This window comes from Lasioglossum baleicum, chromosome 6, assembly GCF_051020765.1.
Source record: "Lasioglossum baleicum chromosome 6, iyLasBale1, whole genome shotgun sequence".
NCBI classification, from domain to species: Eukaryota; Metazoa; Arthropoda; class Insecta; order Hymenoptera; family Halictidae; genus Lasioglossum; species Lasioglossum baleicum.
The window spans coordinates 10,516,119-10,535,387 of NC_134934.1; the positions used below are offsets into that span (position 1 = coordinate 10,516,119).

General features: G+C 41.3%; 3 protein-coding genes across 19 annotated transcripts in view; 2 read left to right on the plus strand and 1 right to left on the minus strand.

Annotated features, from left to right (window-relative positions):
- The window catches only part of Lpin (phosphatidate phosphatase LPIN), a 50,768-nt gene that overhangs the window by 14,849 nt on the left and 16,650 nt on the right, over positions 1 to 19,269 (minus strand). For 4 of the 5 annotated variants that reach the window (XR_013009179.1, XM_076426490.1, XM_076426491.1 and 1 more), the window contains exon 1: positions 4,652 to 4,790. The exons of the other annotated variant lie outside the window; for it this stretch is intronic. The gene's annotated coding sequence lies outside the window, so the exon portion shown is untranslated. Of the gene's footprint in view, positions 1 to 4,651; positions 4,791 to 19,269 lie in introns of those variants that run through there. 5 annotated transcript variants of the gene reach the window in all.
- Positions 3,433 to 8,142, plus strand: LOC143210061 (uncharacterized). Its single transcript, XM_076426531.1, has 2 exons — positions 3,433 to 4,967; positions 7,796 to 8,142. Exons 1-2 carry the CDS (start codon positions 4,414 to 4,416, stop codon positions 8,013 to 8,015), a joined length of 774 nt encoding a protein of 257 aa, XP_076282646.1. The 5' UTR covers positions 3,433 to 4,413; the 3' UTR covers positions 8,016 to 8,142.
- On the plus strand, positions 8,155 to 18,628 carry LOC143210058 (uncharacterized). 13 transcript variants are annotated; one of them, XM_076426528.1, is made up of 7 exons: positions 8,155 to 8,394; positions 8,929 to 9,174; positions 9,901 to 9,934; positions 10,288 to 10,432; positions 11,041 to 11,190; positions 11,288 to 11,439; positions 11,516 to 16,303. In XM_076426528.1, exons 4-7 carry the CDS (start codon positions 10,358 to 10,360, stop codon positions 11,814 to 11,816), a joined length of 678 nt encoding a protein of 225 aa, XP_076282643.1. In that variant the 5' UTR covers positions 8,155 to 8,394; positions 8,929 to 9,174; positions 9,901 to 9,934; positions 10,288 to 10,357; the 3' UTR covers positions 11,817 to 16,303. The 13 variants fall into 13 exon arrangements, with proteins under 13 accessions (XP_076282643.1, XP_076282641.1, XP_076282634.1 ...); XM_076426526.1 differs by lacking the exons at positions 8,929 to 9,174; positions 11,288 to 11,439; positions 11,516 to 16,303 and adding exons at positions 17,183 to 17,334; positions 17,411 to 18,258; XM_076426519.1 differs by having other exon boundaries at positions 8,898 to 9,934.

Genomic DNA, 19,269 nt, shown 5'->3' on the forward strand with positions numbered 1-19,269 from the left:
GTGTCGGCAAGTCAGCTGGGACATGCAAATTTATGGTATGGGCGGATGAAGTATCGGAGTTATTGGGTTTTGTAGATAAGGATTCTTGATTTCTTGCGACAGTTAACGATTTTCGCGCAGCACGTCATCAAAGTATAGTCTTTCACGAACATTTAAAAAAAAATTCCAATTGAATCGATGAAAAACTGAGTTTTGTCGGTAGATTTTTGTCCAAAAAGATCGGTTTCTCGCCCACTGTGGGCCGGTGCAACGATGCCGCGCCGTTTACCCTTCCGGTTTGAATCTGTTTTCAAAGGTTCGCGGAGAAACCGTCCGAGAACGGTACAAAACGAATCCAATTTTAGCGAACGTCACGCGTCGGATTTCAATGCCAGCGAAATCGTACAACCGCGAAATTTCAGCGGAGCTTACCGGTTACGCAAGCTGATCACGGTCGTGTATTAGTAAACCAGAGAAAACGTTTTTTACGATCTGCGGATAAGCGTATCGTTATTCGAGCCAGATATAACCCGTGTGATCGGTTGATAAAAATCGGTTGGTTTTTCCGTAAATCAATAATATTGTATATTACAGATCGAAATTCGATACAGAACGCATTGCACCATAAAAAATCGACGAGATTTACTCGATCGGTTCCGGCCGCGAAGCGTGTTTTATAATTTCAATGTTCGTTAAATAAGAGATCCGAACTGTCGGTCTTACAGCTGCGTGTCGTATAGGTTGCATGTTGGAGAGCAGCGTGGTGCGTGACCGCGCAACCGATCATTCCGTCAAACATAATGAGGCTATTTTCGACTTGAATCCACACAACGACAATTTCGCAGTAGTTCAAAGTACGCCCACTGATCACGATATGCAGCCTGCAAGACCGACTTATATCCGACACTAGGTATAAACCATAATGCATTTCGCAATCGATGATCCTCAAATTCGATCGTTATCTTTAGGTAAATAACGTGCAGATTCATAACAGAGTGCAGAATAAATTTCTTAGAAATCATAAAATTTATTATATATTTAATTTTCGATCGAGAAGAATTCACCTTTATAAATTTCTTAGGTTTTGATCTTACAAGATTAATAATCCTATGTCTATCTTTGATCACGATTACTCCACAACATTAAACGTAGTCAACCTGGAAACAGCTTTATTTTTCCTTTAATTAATAACCATATAATTTGTCCCTCTCTCTCCTTATGCAAATCAATTTTTACGCACCTGAACGTGCTTTGCGATCTCGAGCAGGTTTTCAAACCCTTAAAGCCAGATCTACCTATGGATTAATTAATCCAATAAATCGCATTTCATATTGCAGACTCTAGCACTCTGCATAATCGTATTGATTTTTTCATTGAGTCTTTGCACATGTTTAAAAAACAACTATGTTATTATACGAGTAGTCCTTTATTGTTTTCTATTGTAAACATTTATGTAAGAGGGCTTCGGTCCGTTTATAATCTATCTATATAAATAAAAATCAAATGCTGTTCGTTGGTAAGCGCATCACTTGAGAACGGCTGGACCGATTTGTTTAATTCTTTTTTTAAAATATTCGTATTAGTCCGAACTAGGTTATAGGATAAGAAAAATTGGAAAAGTATCACGGAAAAATGGAAAATTTGGGAAAAACTAAAAGTGCTTTCAGAATCATATTTCAATACAACAAAAAAAACGAACGTCGCAGCTTTTAATCAATATTTCAATCGAACGTCGCAGCTTCTAATCAATATTTGAATAGAAATTTACATTATCGACGTCTGTTTGTAAATAATAACAATAATAACAACGCGTTGAAAAGAGATTTGCTGTACGTTATAAGATATTTGTGGACGTGCTCCTAAACTTTCGAGTGAAGAGATCGTCTTTCCTCGAAGAAAAAATGTCAGCGGACCATTCGGCTGACGAAATTTCCGAGTTTGTTTCGAGCCGACGCGAAAGTGGCTTACGGAATATCGACTTTTTATCGAACCGTTCGATATCCTCCTTATCTTCGAAGCAACGCGACGGTCAGGACAAAGAAAAGTTTGGGAAATTTGCCGGAAGCGGTGACGGCGCGCGATGACTCGGGATTCGAGCTTTGTCGGACGACCATATTTCATCGTGGCGGAAGCGTGCGGTATTTTCGGCCAAAATTTCGAACGAAGACAGAGATTGTTCGACGCGAGAAGATTCGACCTTGCGCGACAGGCCAAACCGCTCGCAAACCCGCCCGATTGGATGAATTTCAAAAAATCTCATCGTCGAGACAACATTCTTCTCTCGCTTTTTCCTCGATCATTTTTTCCTTCTCTTTTGAACGTCTCGCAGGATATTCTGCGAATTTTGATATTCGGGAGAATTAGTTACGCGTACAACAAAAGTCGACTACTTCCTCGCGTGCGTCGCGCCGCGAATTGTCTGGGATTCGGCGAATCGCCAAACGCGATTATCGCTCGAGCCAAGAGAGCCAGCGCGCTGCCTACCGCGAGATCTTCTGCAGAGAAATTCTTCCGGGAATTGGGCTTCGTTATCGTCCACGTTGTCGCCGAGTGACCGATTCGTTGGAAACTCCGAAAGCCTGCGATTCTTTTTGAAATTGCTCGTTCTCGTGCTCTTCGAGAGCTTCCTTCGTGACGCGGAACTTTCAAACGGTAAAAGCTTGTTTACCCGTTGATTCGGCTACGACCTTTCTCTCCTCTCTCCTCTCCTTCTCTCTCTATATCTCTCACCGGTTTCGTCGCTTATCTCGATGGCACGTTTATGCAATTGAAATCGTGCCGAAAGTAATCGAGAGTTTAGGCGGCCGGTAAGGCGAGGTAATAACGAGTTACGGAGTCGAACCGTAATCGGTCGTGCATTTCATCGATCGGAGTCGCGATCGAACGAGAAGCTCGATCGACAAACCTATAAAGAGACTCCGATGTCGGAATCGCTTTTTGAAACGCGTCATCGGACTTACTCATCGTCGACAGGATGACTTACGTCTTTTTACCTAAACATGACGAAGCAGTGGCAAATTTATATTCATTTATGGCCATTCCGGAGTTATAAACCGTATTCTTTATTTGATTTCATATAGATCGAATGAATTTTATATTCCTTTATGGCCATCCCGGAGTAATAAACCGCATTCTTTATTTGATTTCATAGATCGAATAAATTTTATGCAAAATAAGAATGTTCTGCGTTTGTTACAACATACAGAAGCCACTTAGGAACGCTTTAATTTCTAGAATAATTATACTTGGACTCAATAAAGTAATATACATATTGATGCTATTTAATTCTTTGAATGTTTACACTGTGTCAAATTACAGCTGCTCATTTATATTAAACGCGACGAAGCAGTAGCAAATTTATTTTGATTTATGGCCATTCCGGAGTAAAAACGCAGGAGCTAAATATAAATTTATATTCTTCACCAATAATTTTAATGTGGTGAAAATAATACATTAAGTAATACTCTTAAAGTCTTTCAATATTTTCACTGTTTTAAATTGCACTTGCTCATTGTTTTTACAAATGCATAAAATCCGGAGTCCAGCTACAACATATAGGAACAACTGAAAAACGTTTCCATTTCTAGAATAATTTTACTTGATCACACACAATGAAGTACATAATACATATTGATGCAGTTCTTCGAATGTTTCCACTGTGTCAAGAGACGCAGTTGCAAATTTTTCCCGTGAACGCATAAAATCCGCAGTCTAAACATCGCCGTCCTTCCCTACCAGCTATCCGCGGCGGACTTGGATCGCTGAGCAAATCGGTTCGACGATCGGTATGTAATAATCGAGAGAGTCGCGTGTCATCCGTTACATGGTGTTGCGAGACACGCACACGTGCACGTGTACGATTATGCAACGGCACGGCGCGGCGATTTCATCTCGTACTTTTACGTGGACATTTCAAGCTGTGTTCGCCGCGTTTGTTGCTTTCGCTGGGACGGTTCCCGGCGTCGTTTCTAACGTCAAAATGGAAAGCTGTCCGATTCATCCTGGTTTGCGAATTGGTAGTCTCGCGGGGAATGTGTTCAAATGTATGCATCGACGCGAGGAGACAAGATGAGGCGCGATCGATGAGAGAAAGAGAGAGCAACGCGGACGTCCGCGCGAATCCAATTTTGGAATAGCAGCGGCAGGTGCTATATCGTCGGTGTGGACACCGCTTTGTCGTTGAACGAACAAACAACGAGCACGCGCTACACCGACGAGCAACAAACGATTCTCTGGCTTTCCGCCCAGTTTTTACTATTGCTCGACCATGGACTTGACACAGGGTTCGACGAGACGAGCGCGAGAGGATGCACGGTGGATAACAGCTGAGCGGAAATTGCCGTTCGATCTTATTCCTCTTCGAATAAGACGAATAAAAAGAGGAACGAGAGAGAGAGAGAAAGAGATGGAGAGCGAGATAGGCGCGACGATAGAATGAAATTTACGTACGCGAGGCTGTGCCAATCGATGAGCGCGAACAAGGGCAAGGAAATTGCGCAATCGGAATTTCCGTTAACCGCCTCCTGTTTCCTGTTGTCTTTCTGTCAGGACGGTTTTGCACAGGCTGAACATTTGATAATGTTTTCCCGTCCCTCTCGACGTGTTTCACACTCGCAGCCGCTCCTGGCAGAGGCGACAACCGAAAGGGTTGTCGGCGTCTGCCGACACTTACCGTGCGAACCAAAGAGAACGCTGAAAGCTCTGTCCCCTGTCCCGTTCTTGTGCAATCGAAAGCTCCGCGAGGACACAGCGACGCTGGTTCCCGCTTTGGTAAGCGCGATCAAAGTCTGCCGGGCACCGCAGCTTGCGACGACGCGATACGACCAGTCGGATTGCCGCCAAACTTTCGGAATATTCCGTGATTCAGAGCCGCGAAGAAAGTCCCGCGGTGTACCAACACTCTCGCGCGCTTCTCGTACCTCTGCGTCCGCTTCGAACCAACTATCGAGTCCAACTGAGCCGCCGACCAGGGAACCAGTTATACGACGGTATTGTTTATTATCGGCTAGCATACACGCGCGCACACGGGAAAACAGAATTCGCGCCATCGAAGCTGAGACGGAGAAAACGTGCGAGAGCGATGTTTTCGTCGGGAGAAGCGCTCCGATTGGTCGACGTCCCTCAGACCAGAGGCCGAGCCTCCTACTTTTACCATCTGTTCCGAACGTTGGAGAAAGATGGGATGCGACGCGTCTAGTCTTGTCAAGACTTGTTCCGTCTTGTTGCGTAGCGTCGCGGCGGATCGTTGACCCAGATCGACCATCGAGTTAAGGTCGATCTACACTAGAGCTAGACCTCTACCCGAGTATGTGAGATACTCGGATACTCTAGAACCCACGAGACACCCGGGTAGAAGCAAAAGTACCCGGGTACAATCTCGTCAGACAGCCGAGTACCCCGGTATGTACCCAAGTCTTAGAACTTCCTACTGTGTAGAACTATTTATTAGCTGAGCTAGGATGATCACGTAATAAACGATCGAACCGTTGCGCCGAAAACATTTAAAAATTTATTGTCAAAGCATTAGTGTTGAAATCTCTAAACGACAACATCTCGATGGTGAATGTACACGTGTGTAATGCGATGTTCTTCCTGACAACCACAGAATCGACTCCAGATTGCGTTCTTCCCGGAATCGGTTCTCCTCTTCAAGGACTTCGAGTCGATGTTGTGGTCGAGAATCGGTATCCTCGTTCCGGTCCCCTCGTTCGTCAATGGCCTCTACCATTCGTTGAATAGTAGACGGCCTCCGCGATGAGAAACGCGTTACAATGTCGAGGTTAAACCGCCTACGGAACCTTCAGGACCGACGTTCTCTCCTAACGGGTCCACTGGCATGAAACCGAGTAAACAATCTTGTTTGCTAGTGTTATCAGCACCTTCGTCCGAGATGGAGCATGCGGACGCGATTACAACAGGCCCGTTGCGAAACTCGCCTCTTCTCGAAAGCCCAAAACACTATTGTTGACCCTAGTTTCCCCAACGCAACTCGTCCCTCCGTGACAAATTGACGCAACGCTAGACGAAGATGGACGATTCGATTTGCGAGCTGACACAAGGATGTCAGTAGAAACGATAAGCCGAGTCTGTCTATATTTATCACTCCTCGAGTGTCCGAGTCGCTTTCTGGGTTCTTGCGACAACGAAAAGTCGGAGGAACTGTGGGAAAACCGTGGGAACTGTTTGTTGTATTCCGTTAGTTAGTATTTTATTTATAAGATAGGGCGAGATATTGACACATGTGTTTGCAATGAAACTGTTCACACGAAATACATACATACTGCTCGGACCGCCACTGACCGACACCGACTCGAAATTTTCAAGACAGGCCCGCATAAAACAGTTGCAAACAACAACTTTTAGCATTTTCTTTGTACTTCGGACCAATTGGAATTTCCTCAAAATTCCTTCGTTTTAATAATTCAAAGAACGTGTACTGCGGCACTAATAATTTACTGGGAAATGTTTACTTACAGAATTAAAGGAACACTGAATTGTAGTTATGAATTACCAATCTTTGAACTCCTGCAATTTCATGTAACACATTATTACAGAATTCTACACGTGCGAATTTTAATGGAATCTTTGAATAAAGTCCAATATACTCTCCACCGACTTTCCTCTTCTTCAAAAAATCGGATGCACCTAAATGCGATCTCATTTTTCACGTCTGTCGCTTCAGCTTTCTCTTCGTCAAAACGACATCCAGTCAACCTCGCCAGTGACCATCCCTTTTTTCACTAACAACTTTCACTTTTCCTCCCCTACGACTGCCCTACCTAAGATCATTCTTTCTTTCATTTTTACCGCGTTTTTATTAGCTCGCTTTCTTGTCTGTCTCTCTGTCCGTTTGTTCGGTACAAATTGTGCAATTGATTTTAAACTAACCTCCCGATGAGCTAGAGACTTGTTCCTGATCAATGATCTTTGGCAACTTCTACAAAACAATCCGATCGTTTATTACGAATTATAAAGCAACTTTGCTAATTGTCAAACAAAATCAACGTTTCGATCCTAGTTTGGATCTTTCTCAAGATTTATTTGAATCGCGTCTGTAAATTAAATATGTTATAGTAATTTTGAAAAAACAGAAATATTGAAAGATTTAATGTAAGAAATATTGCTAATGCTTTGACATAGGACGTCGGTAAAATAAATTTTTCACGACTTTTTTCCTGGTAAATAGGTAAATCCTGTAAAACTGAAATTTTCTGAAATTGTGGCAATGCGACGTCTTTTCCCGCAACCACAGAATTCGAATCGATAGCCTCGCGCCAGGCGAATGCGAAGGCGGTGCGCAGCGGCGATCGAAAACAGCAACCGTTCTTCGAATCGAAGATGTAACTCTACCCTTGTTATTGACTAAATAAGAAACGCGCAAGACGCGCGTGTCGCATTACCTATATAACCAGTGACAGGCGAAAACAAACGGAACAACAGCAATGCAAATCGTTTGATCTATTTGTTTACACCAACTCCCACCCGGTAATGTTCTCGTGATCGTTGTTTTCCCGAGTCGTAAATAGGTTACGCGATGCGTAAAAGCGACGCTCGCGCGAATGTCGTTAACGTAGAACGGTGGATCAGCTTAGCCGTCGTCGATCCGTCACCGTGAGGGCACCACACTGCCAACCCTGCTCTCTTGTTTGCGTCGATAAAGCTGATCAATCACCAGCGAACGCGTCGCGGATCTCGGCGGTTCGTGTCCGCGTTTCCCTTTTCGAGTCGTGTGCCTCTCGAAAGCAAAAGCTCCATCCTTGTAGAGCGTAGGCACCTCTCGTTACCCGTGACTGAAATCGAAATTTCTGGTCTCTAGGTCGCAGCGCGAAAGGGAACTCGTTTCGCGAGCGTTCAACCCTGAACGAAAGCGACAGCGAGCGGATCGGAGAGTCGTAAAACCGCGGTCGCTCAACTTCCTCTTCGAGGAGACTCTTCGGCCGCTGCTTCAACGGTTCCTACCAGACCAACGATCTCTTTTCTCCTCTGATTCCCGTGATAGATATCAGCCTATCGACGCACAGCGCCGCGTCATTTGACCCGAAAAGTGTCATCGTATTACGAAATCAATGTCATTTTCTGCATGAATGGTTAATAAACGTTGTAGATTTATGATAAATAAAAGAAAATGGTTTGTTAATAAAACTCCTCGACTAGAACTTTGGCCACAAAGTAAGAGAAGTGCGTTACAAGTTACAAGTTATATGATTCGTCGGAAGTCTGACAACTTGTGATAGACAGAACTTCGAAAGAGTGAGGTGTTAGCTGAGCTGAGGTTTCTACTAAAAAAGCTGGGTTCAGTCTTTTGCGCGAACTTCTATACAGTAGTTTCTTAAAGGGAGAGATAGATGACTACGGTGAGGTGTCATAGTGCTGATTTTTGTGTGACTAAGGGTAGTGACCGGTCGACTCTCCAAGGTGAGGTGAAGGTCACCTTGATTTTTTAAAATGGAAACACCTACTTTCGGTATCATGAATCGATAGACTATCGAATTCTGAGTAAAAATGTATTGACCTCCATATGTCCTAAATCTAATAGTTAACGAGATATTATAGAAACAATTTTCTTTCTTCTTTGGATGATATATCTCGTTAACACTTTACCTACCGGAAGCATATTAATAGGATTATCAATAATTGTGCTGTACCGAAAGAAAGCATAGAAATTATCTTTTACATTGCAATCTTAAATGAAACTCTTAGATGACGTTATTGAGGGTGACTTGCTAGTTCACCATAAAAATTGCTGTTGTTATTGAAGGTTATATTAAAAAGTGTTTAGCCATGTAGCATAGATTTTTCAAAATTATGCAATAATCACCGGTCAGTAATGTGTTAACTATTAGATTTAGGACATATGGAGGTCAATACATTTTCATGATACAGAAAGTAGATGTTGTTTTCATTTTAAAAAAATCAAGGTGACCTTCACATCTCACCTTGGATTTTTAGTCGACCATCGCCAGTATCGCCACTGTTGACAATCTTGCAAAACCAACATATAACTGAATAAACCTCTTGACATTTTTTTGCTAAACTGTTGTACTCGACGCTGAAACCCGGAAGACTTGTTCCTTGCTTCACCGTATCACGAAAAGAAAATCAGTGTCGTGGATTATCCGGAAGTGTTCCGTCGGGTCTGCTGCGACCCAACGTAATTCGCCTCGACCGATTTTGGCCGTTGATCGACTTTGAAAGGTCATCAATCCAAACTTATCTTTTGTGCTCATGTGGTGAATGTCAAATTTGGAACAACATAATCCATCACGGTCGATGCACGAGATAACAATTGATCGAAAATAAGATGGCGCATTTGTCTGAAATCGACGTCTTTCGAAGTAAACCGGAAAATCTTCGAGAAAATTGACGCGTCTTTTAAAAATAAGATACTATATCATACTATTATCATTATCTTGCATTTAAATGTAAAGTTTGCATTTATCGTAGACGGGACACTATTTTTTTGAGTTTCAAAGCTCCGCGTCTCTTTCTTCCCCATACGCTGTCCTTCCTTACTCCTGAAACGTTCATCGTCAATTAAACCACTACATACAATTGAAATTATATCGTGTCTGGTCTTATTTTAATCAGAAAAATGCCACAAATATATTGGCGAAAGTTTCATAAAAAGATAAGTAATAATAAAAAAGATTTTATATTGGTTTTACATTGTGAGGACGCACGGACCTTTGAACTGTGCCGACAACTGCGACTCTCCGCGTAGCATTAGTAGCGGTTCACACCGATATAGCCGAGCCAAGATCAAACTACTACAGTGGAGAGGATATTTTTTATTAACGTTTATCGTTTACAGCCTTTTTGCGTTCATAGAGGATTTACGTTCATATTGTAGATACTATTTTAAAACAATGGCCGATTTTCTTAACATCGGTTTCCTAACATTCCTGTGCGTTACCGTGCTAGGTGTTCTGGAAGCGAGAGCCAACACACTCGTGCCGTAAGCATTCTGTTCTCTTCCTGACAGAAAAACCGGAAAAAAGTCGATTTCTACATTTTTGCGTATGTCATAAAATTTTTGTTGTCCGTCGCAATTAGAGGTCTGAAGAATACGGCTACAATGTTGTTTTTTCTATTTGTACAACCGTCAAGTAGTAAACTTCATCGAAAGTCGAGCGATTTTAAGGCGCGCTTTTGTCCGTTCATTGACGAATCCATCGACCTACCTTTTTATGACCTTGAGCCCATAAATAACGCTACAATATTTTTTTCCGGTTTTTCTGCCGAATACCCCACAGTGGGACGTTTCCGCGGATTCGCGGATCAACGAAATCACGATCGACTCGTTTGCAGAGACCAGGAATTGAAGCTGAGGAATAATGATGGACGGGATGTCAATATCAACGCCGTCTTCGACGATGTGATGCCTGTGATAAAAGACCTTATCATAAAGAAAGGGCTGGATCCTCTGAAAATGCGTGACGTCCAAAAGGAGCTGGTAAAACTTTCCTTTGGGTCCTATGTTATTATTAGACTGCGGATTTTATGCATTTATGACACAAATGGGTACGTACAATTTAAAACAGTGGATCTAATAAAAAGATTTAAGGCCACCAGTGTGTAAGTTTCGCGTTAATAAGATGATTAAAAGAAGAAAGAAATTTTTATTTGACACCTGTGTCTTGCAATCAATGCAGACATTTTTTATTTTGCATAAAGATCCGCAGTCTAGTTATTATCGTCTCGATAATTTCCGTCTGACTTATTGTTAGCTGTATATGTTGAAGATGTGTGAAAGATATCAATGATGCCATCCGCGGATACCGATTGATTATGAATTGTAAATTAGCTACTGATATAAGAATATTACATACGCTCTCGTTCTGTCACTAATTGTAAGAATTGTGTTGAGCGGACAACTTCACAAGAAGTTGTTGTAGGTACTTCTTGTAGATGTATTAGTCTTTCTGTTGATTCTATTGTAGTAGCTGTTCATTTCATTTAATAGTTAGAAACCGTTTAATTTCGATACTCAGGATCAAGATAGGGTTCCGGAGGAGGATTTGTATATCTTCGGAAACGAAAAAATTCGTTGATCTGTTCCAGCACGGAATACTCGACAAGAGCGGCGTGCTCAACCTGAGCCACGGTTGGGCGCAAGGACTGTCACAGCTGAAGCGCAGCGGTGACGTGGTTGTATCTTACAAAGATAAAATAGTAACTTTGGACGCGATGGTGGGATTAGATTTGATCGATGTAAGACGCTCTCCACCTGCTTCATCGATTTCTCGCCAGATACACTGTCGATAAGAACGCCAACTTGATCGGCATCTCGGTTTCTCCGATGTTTCAGGTCGGCTACGATTACAAGTTCAAGTACTCGATCATCTCGCGATCAGGGGCCTTAAATGCCCGTTTGTCCGACACGAAGGTGCGAGTGGTGCTGAAGGTAGATCTGAAGCATTACAGGCTCAGTCTGGTATCGTTCCAGACTACCTCTGTCCGGTAATTATTGTCCGAGAATTTATCGTGTAATTCCATTCGGCTTTGTGATTTTCAATTGCATTCTCTCGCGTTTTAGTAAGATAGATGCGAACCTCCAAGGTGGCGCAGTTGATAAGATCCTGAGCGCCGCGACCAACACTTTCATCGGATCATTCAGGAGACAGATAATCGAAACGGTGGAGAATAGAGGTTCCGAGATAAGCCGCGAGTACCTGGAGAGGATCAATGAGAAAATCCCCAGGCCCGATGGTACTCCTCAGCTGTTGGAGTTGGAGGACAGCGCGGTGGTCCGCAATAACAACGACTGGGAGAACATGGTGGACAACATACCAACTCACGTCAAATTTTCTTTTTTCTTTTTTCAATTATTTATTTAAGGTCGCATCAACATCTAGGTCATTAGCGACCACAAGAATTACGACATGTGAAATACAAATCTGGATTCTTAAACTTAGAATTAATTAGAAGTACATTGTGAGAAAAATCAATTAGTAGCTATTATACATATATAATGATTGCATAGTGTGGTACAAATTGATGGATTTTAGAAATGTTATGACTTGGTTGATATTCTTATAAACATTAAGGCATTCACTTAAATTGTTAGGGATAGCAAAGCGACGTCTTTGGAAGGTGAAAAGGGGACAGTACAATATAAGATGTTCAATCGAAAGTATAGTATTGCATCGAGTACACATGGGAGGGGGATCTTTCAAAATTCTATATAAGTGAGTTAGGTTAGTATGTCCTATACGAAGTCGTGTGAGAACTACCTGATCTCTTCTGTTAGTAACCTGGGGACATTCATTATTTAGGAGGTCTTGCCTTACCAAGGATAGATTAGAGGGAGGGGAACCAGTCGATCTCGCATTCCATTCAACTCTAATTTCTCTTTTAATTTGTTTTACCATATCTCTGTGCGAAGAAAAACATTCTGTTGACGTTTCTTTAGAAGCCTCTTTAGCCGCGGCATCAGCTATTTCGTTTCCCGATATCCCTACGTGAGAGGGGATCCAGGAAAAAATGAATATGTGTACTTTGTTATTGATTTGAGCTTCAATTAAGACATTGAAGATGTGAATGATAATGGGGTCTTGTTTTTCTGGATAGGATAGACTCTCAAAGTACACTGGCGGAATCGGTGAATATTATAAAGTTGGAGTCTTGAGAAGAGATAATAGATTGAACAGCACGTAATATGGCATAGGCTTCACAGAAAAAAAACAGAACAGGAGTCATGAAGTTTAAATAATTTACGACAATTAGGGAATATAACAGAACATCCACATCCATCGTTAGATTTGGAGCCATGAGTAAAAACATGAATATGATCAGGATATTTTTGGGTAACCTCGTGGAAGATATTTTGGAATATAATGGGGTTAGAGTGATATCCTTCTGGAATTCGCATAAGGATGAATCGATTTTTGAAGGGGTGAGAGACCAAGGAGAGGAGGAATATCTTGTATGCTTGAATTTTCAGTACATTCGATGTTTGTTGTGCTTACGGTGCAATTTTTGGCCAAGTGGCCCGACTGTTCACAGTTGAAACACATGACAGCATCTGAAGATAAATATATCCAGAAGGTTGTGTCGTCGAAAACTATCTGTAGTGACTCGGGTAGTTTATTTACATCGTCAGGGTGAATGAAGATTTGACGCCGAAAGCTCATGATATGAGCAAAGCCAGCTTCGGAAAGGCCTGCACGTAGGAAAGTCATTTTTGAACCCAATCTAATGTTCATCTTTGAAAGCTGATCCTCCAGAACGTTGTGTGGAATAATGGGGCACACATTAGATAATATAATCCTCTTGAATTTGGAGATTAGCGGGCGGATTTGTAATGTCTTATTGTTGATAAGAATTACTTCGTTTGATTCCGTGAGTTTGTTGGCTATAGCCGTATTGGCCAGATACATACAGATTCTGTTCAATGATATTTTAGACACAAATCTGATGTCAGAAGAATTAATCAGTGAATTAACCGCTTTAACATAATCCTTGATGGGTACACCTTCTAAGGCGTCAATGACGATGGCTTGTTCTTTTGTTTCTGTAGAGTTGAATACGTTGGTTTTGAAGATTCCATCTGACTCCTGTAGTCAGAAGTCATTGGAGATGGAAAGGGGTGCATATTGCACCCTTTGGTAAGACGGAAGACAATAGAAAGATACAATATATATCACTGTTTAACTGAAGTATACATGATCATCTACACTGTACAGTATAAACTCGCGAACACGTAGACGTTCACACAAGAGCCTCATCGTAAACGTAAACACGTCCTATCACTTCGGCGGTCAAACCGCGAATCTGTAGACAATCTTGCAAAACCAACATATAACTGAATAAACCTCTTGACATTTTTTTGCTAAACTCTTGTACTCGACGCTGAAACCCGGAACACTTGTTCCTTGCTTCACCGTATCACGAAAAGAAAATCAGTGTCGTGGATTATCCGGAAGTGTTCCGTCGGGTCTGCTGCGACCCAACGTAATTCGCCTCGACCGATCTGGCCGTTGATCGACTTTGAAAGGTCATCGATCCAAACTTATCTTTTGTGCTCATGTGGTGAATGTCAAATTTGGAACAACATAATCCATCACGGTCGATGCACGAGATAACAATTGATCGAAAATAAGATGGCGCATTTGTCTGAAATCGACGTCTTTCGAAGTAAACCGGAAAATCTTCGAGAAAATTGATGCGTCTTTTAAAAATAAGATACTATATCATACTATTATCATTATCTTGCATTTAAATGTAAAGTTTGCATTTATCGTAGACGGGACACTATTTTTTTGAGTTTCAAAGCTCCGCGTCTCTTTCTTCCCCATACGCTGTCCTTCCTTACTCCTGAAACGTTCATCGTCAATTAAACCACTACATACAATTGAAATTATATCGTGTCTGGTCTTATTTTAATCAGAAAAATGCCACAAATATATTGGCGAAAGTTTCATAAAAAGATAAGTAATAATAAAAAAGATTTTATATTGGTTTTACATTGTGAGGACGCACGGACCTTTGAACTGTGCCGACAACTGCGACTCTCCGCGTAGCATTAGTAGCGGTTCACACCGATATAGTCGAGCCGAGATCAAACTACTACAGTGGAGAGGATATTTTTTATTAACGTTTATCGTTTACAGCCTTTTTGCGTTCATAGACGATTTACGTTCATATTGTAGATACTATTTTAAAATACGATACTATCATTTTATAAATAAGCATCTATTATTCTATCGATTATCCGAACGGGTAAAAACACAGCGGAACAATCGTTCGAATACCACACGATAGCGTTCGCGTCTTCTTTGTTGCAAGTGTGTTTCAATTATCCTATAATTAAAAGATTTCCACAAATAGAGAACAATCTTCGGACAGGAAATAATCGTTCGCAATGCTGCCCATCGACAGGTGCTCCGCGTATCTCTGATTGAGAAAAAATAGTCCGTATCGCTTGTATCATGTTATGTTCGATTTGTTAAATACGATAATAAGGGTACAAATAGATATTTGCGATAAGATCACACGAGATAATTGAGCGGCGTGTCAATAAAACTGGGGATGATGAGACGACCTGGTAGTAGTAGATGGTTGGAAGTGGATCGTTCGCAACTCGCCTGGCTGTTTCAAGAAATACACAATGGCCGATTTTCTTAACATCGGTTTCCTAACATTCCTGTGCGTTACCGCGCTAAGTGTTCTGGAAGCGAGAGCCAACACACTCGTGCCGTAAGCATTCTGTTCTCTTCCTGACAGAAGAACCGGAAAAAAGTCGATTTCTACATTTTTGCGTATGTGTCATAAAATTTTTGTTTTCCGTCGTAAACTTCTTCTTACTATCGAATACGTCGCGCGTCTCTGTGACCAGTATCGAAAAGGAAAAGTCGATCACTTGTCGACATACGAGGAAGTGCAGTGGGATTCATCCAATTACTATCACATCAATCTGTAATTCGTTCTTTATTGTAAAAGACTAAAACACTCTTACTTGAGTCTAAACAGTTCAGTTGGTTTTTGTACAAGTTCGTTGATAAGTGACGAACCCAAGTTGGGAATTAAAGTTATTATATTATTAAGTGACTTGTTCTCCCTTCTTGTCCGAAATATTTGGTCGTAAACTTCTTCTTAAACAGTCTCTAAAACAGCGTTCGTTCATTAGCGATTTTCAAGTGTTTTAAGAAAATTGTGTAAATTCTTGTATTACAAAGGTTCTCAGGTAGGTGTACAGAGCACTTTCGCACAGATTTCATTTTGTGTTTTCATCTAAATTAGTATAGTTATTAAGATTTGAACATTACCAATCATTCTGTGATTAGAAAAATTTATTGACGATTTTGTTATGGTATTGAGCTAAATTGAGCACTCTTTCTTGTACCATTACGTTCGATAAAGGTTTGTGATCATAGTCCAATAAGAATTGGTTCCGGATTGAAGAGTTATAACTAATTTAAGTAGAAATGAGCATCGAAAGTCGCAGCGTATCGCGTAGTACGCCTGTACGCCGAACTCTCACGTTCGAACGCATTCGCTCGGTCCTCCACGAGATCTTATGAGGAAATTGTTTAGATTATGGGATGCTGCAGATAAGCCTTCAACTAAATTGTCTCCTTGCAGTCAGTACATATTCAGTTGAAACAGTGCCACCAGAGAGTGTCTATTACTCTCTTTTATGTTATATTCTAGTTTTTTTTTTAGTTTTTTACAGTTCTAATTTTATTTAGTCTTTATACATAGTCTTGATTTAAAGTTCGGTTTATATTTAGCTCGCTACCTTATTTACTTAGTTAATTGTTTAAGATCACCAGTTCAATTCGTACTCGAGTGTAAGAAAATCAATAGTGAAAATTTAAAGATTTCTTAAAATGTACATTTTGCTTATTAAAAAGTTACGTGATCTACGTATTTAGTATTCGCGGATCAACGAAATCACGTTCGACTCGTTTTCAGAGACCAGGAATTGAAGCTGAGGAATAATGGTGGACTGGATGCCAATATCAACGACATCTTCGACGATGTGATGCCTGTGATAAAAGACCTTATCATAAAGAATGGGTTGGACCCTCTGAAAATGGGTGACGTCCAAAAGGAGCTGGTAAAACTTTCTTTGAGCCCTATGTTATTGCCGTCTCGATAATTTCCGTCTGACTTATTGTTAGCTGTATATATTGAAGATTAAAGATATCAATGATGCCATCCGCGGATACCGATTGATTATGAATTGTAAATTAGCTACTGATATAAGAATATTACATACGCTCCCGTTCTGTCACTAATTGTAAGAATTGTGTAGAGCGGACAACTTCACAAGAAGTTGTTGTAGGTACTTCTTGTAGATGTATTAGTCTTTCTGTTGATTCTATTGATAGTAGCTGTTCATTTCATTTAATCGTTAGAAACTGTTTAATTTCGATACTCAGGATCAAGATAGGGTTCCGAAGAAGGATTTGTACATTTTCGGAAACGAAAGAATTCGTTGATCTGTTCCAGCACGGAATACTCGGCATGAGCGGCGTGCTCAACTTGAGCCACGGTTGGGCGCAAGGACTGTCACAGCTGAAGCGCAGCGGCGACGTGGTTGTATCTTACAAGAATAAAACAATAAGTTTGGACGCGCTGCTGGGATTAGATCTGATCGATGTAAGACGCTCTCCACCTGCTTCATCGATTTCTCGCCAGATACACTGTCGATAAGAACGCCAACTTGATCGACATCTCGGTTTCTCCGATGTTTCAGGTCGGCTACGATTACAAGTTCAAGTACTCGATCATCTCGCGATCGGGGGCCTTAAATGCCCGTTTGTCCGACACGAAGCTGCGAGTGGTGCTGAAGGCAGATCTGAAGCATTACAGGCTCAGTCTGGTGTCGTTCCAGACTACCTCTGTCCGGTAATTATTGTCCGAGAATTTATCGTGTAATTCCATTCGGCTTTGTGATTTTCAATTGCATTCTCTCGCGTTTTAGTGAGATAAATGTGCAGCTCCAAGGTGGCGCAGTTGATAAGATCCTGAGCGCCGCGATCAACACTTTCATCGGATCATTCAGGAGACAGATAATCGAAACGGTGGAGAATAGAGGTTCCGAGATAATCCGCGAGTACCTGGAGAGGATCAACGAGAAAATCCCCAGGCCCGATGGTACTCCTCAGCTGTTGGACTTGGAGGACAGCGCGGTGGTCCGCAATAATAACGAGTGGGAGAACATGGTGGACAACATACCGACTTACATCAAATTTGTGATCGTATAGAAATCGCGTCGAACAGGCTGAGATATGGTACACGGCAGAAAATGAACAACTTCTGAACTAATCCGTTTTTCACCTAAACCCTCCAATGCAATTCTGTTAAGCAAAAAAGCAATTTGCTTAAATCTAGTATCATACAATTACTGTCCAACTTTTATTTGGAAACTGCGAAAACAGTACTTTACTATTTATACGATGTATGCTTAAGAAATAAGACTTCGCTTGCCATTTCTTATACCGAAATCGTATTAGTTCATCACACGCGAATTGCGGAAATAGTGATATTTTCACTCTGGCGCACCCTTTAAGTCTAGTATCGTATAATTACTGTCCAACTTTTGTTTGGAAACTCCAAAAACAGAGAGTATTTTGCTATTCCTACAATGTATGCTTAAGAAATAAGACTCCTCTTGCCATTTCTTATACCGAAATCGTATCAGTCCATCACACGCAAATTGCGGAAATCTTAGATAAATCACTATGACTATACATATATGTACATTCCTCCTGAGAGGTTCAAAACGATCGTGCGTATTTGCGACGGACCTGCTGAGACAGCAGCTTAAAACGTAAACCAATAATGAATTCCCGGTTAACGCTTAGAGAGCACGTTATTATTATTTGGCCGAGAGCATTCCATGGGAAAACGGGTGGAAAAGTAAACGAGCAAATTCTCGTTTGCATCGACGATCCGCGCGTGGTACCCGGCTATCGATCGCATTGCACCCTACGCCCTACGACGACCTACACCTATAGACCTATACCATATACACACACATACACACACCCTACAATGCGCTTCCTGTTATTTTGCGAATGCGCGAATGGATTGCGACGGGGAGGTAATCAGGATCCGAGTTGGACAAGAGATGCGAGTAGACTCGAGGACTCTGGCAAGGATGAGTTCTGGGTCGTTGGTCGGATCGTGGTTGGCACAGGTCGAGCAGGAGTCATTTCAAATGACTGGAAAACAACGAAAAAAATATCTCAGCCCCCTCTGTATTAGCTCAGGGATGTCACCGATTCTTTTTTCCTTTTTTTTATTCATTCTTCACATTTAGGAAGATTCTCTCTATAAATAAGTACTCACTTCAGAAGGTACTAATGTATTGGGTTGGCAAATAAGTTCGTTCGGTTTTTTAGAGTGGAATATAAATCACAAAAACCGAACGAACTTATTTTCCAACCCAATATGTATGTAAAAGGTTTTTCAATAAGGACACAACAACTTTAAGTTTAAATAAAACACAGAAGAATTGAAATATCGGGCTGAAATTTATTAGAGTTGTAGTACACATGTGACAATTATGTGTGGAATTCGATGTCGTTCATATGACCTCCACGGGCACGACGGCAGCAATCGATTCTTTGAAGCCAATTTTCAACTACTCTTCCACACATATCAGCCGGAATGTTGGTAATTTCGTGTTCAATATTGTTCCTGAGATCGTCTAACGCTGTTGGATTTTTTCTTGTGGGGTTACCTTAAGTCGAAAGTTTACACCAACCATCCAACTCTAATAAATTTCAGCCCGATATTTCAATTCTTCTGTGTTTTATTTAAACTTAAAGTTGTTAT

Excerpts from the sequence above, each read along its gene's own strand:
- LOC143210058 (XM_076426517.1), top strand. The coding sequence starts at position 8,325 with ATGACTACGGTGAGGTGTCATAGTGCTGATTTTTGTGTGACTAAGGGT. Across the intron at positions 8,395-9,900 it reads TGACCGGTCGACTCTCCAAG|GTGTTCTGGAAGCGAGAGCC; the intron begins GTGAGGTGAAGG and ends TTACCGTGCTAG. Across the intron at positions 11,440-11,515 it reads TTCCAGACTACCTCTGTCCG|TAAGATAGATGCGAACCTCC; the intron begins GTAATTATTGTC and ends CTCGCGTTTTAG.
- LOC143210061 (XM_076426531.1), top strand. The coding sequence starts at position 4,414 with ATGAAATTTACGTACGCGAGGCTGTGCCAATCGATGAGCGCGAACAAG. Across the intron at positions 4,968-7,795 it reads AGGGAACCAGTTATACGACG|GTCGCAGCGCGAAAGGGAAC; the intron begins GTATTGTTTATT and ends TCTGGTCTCTAG.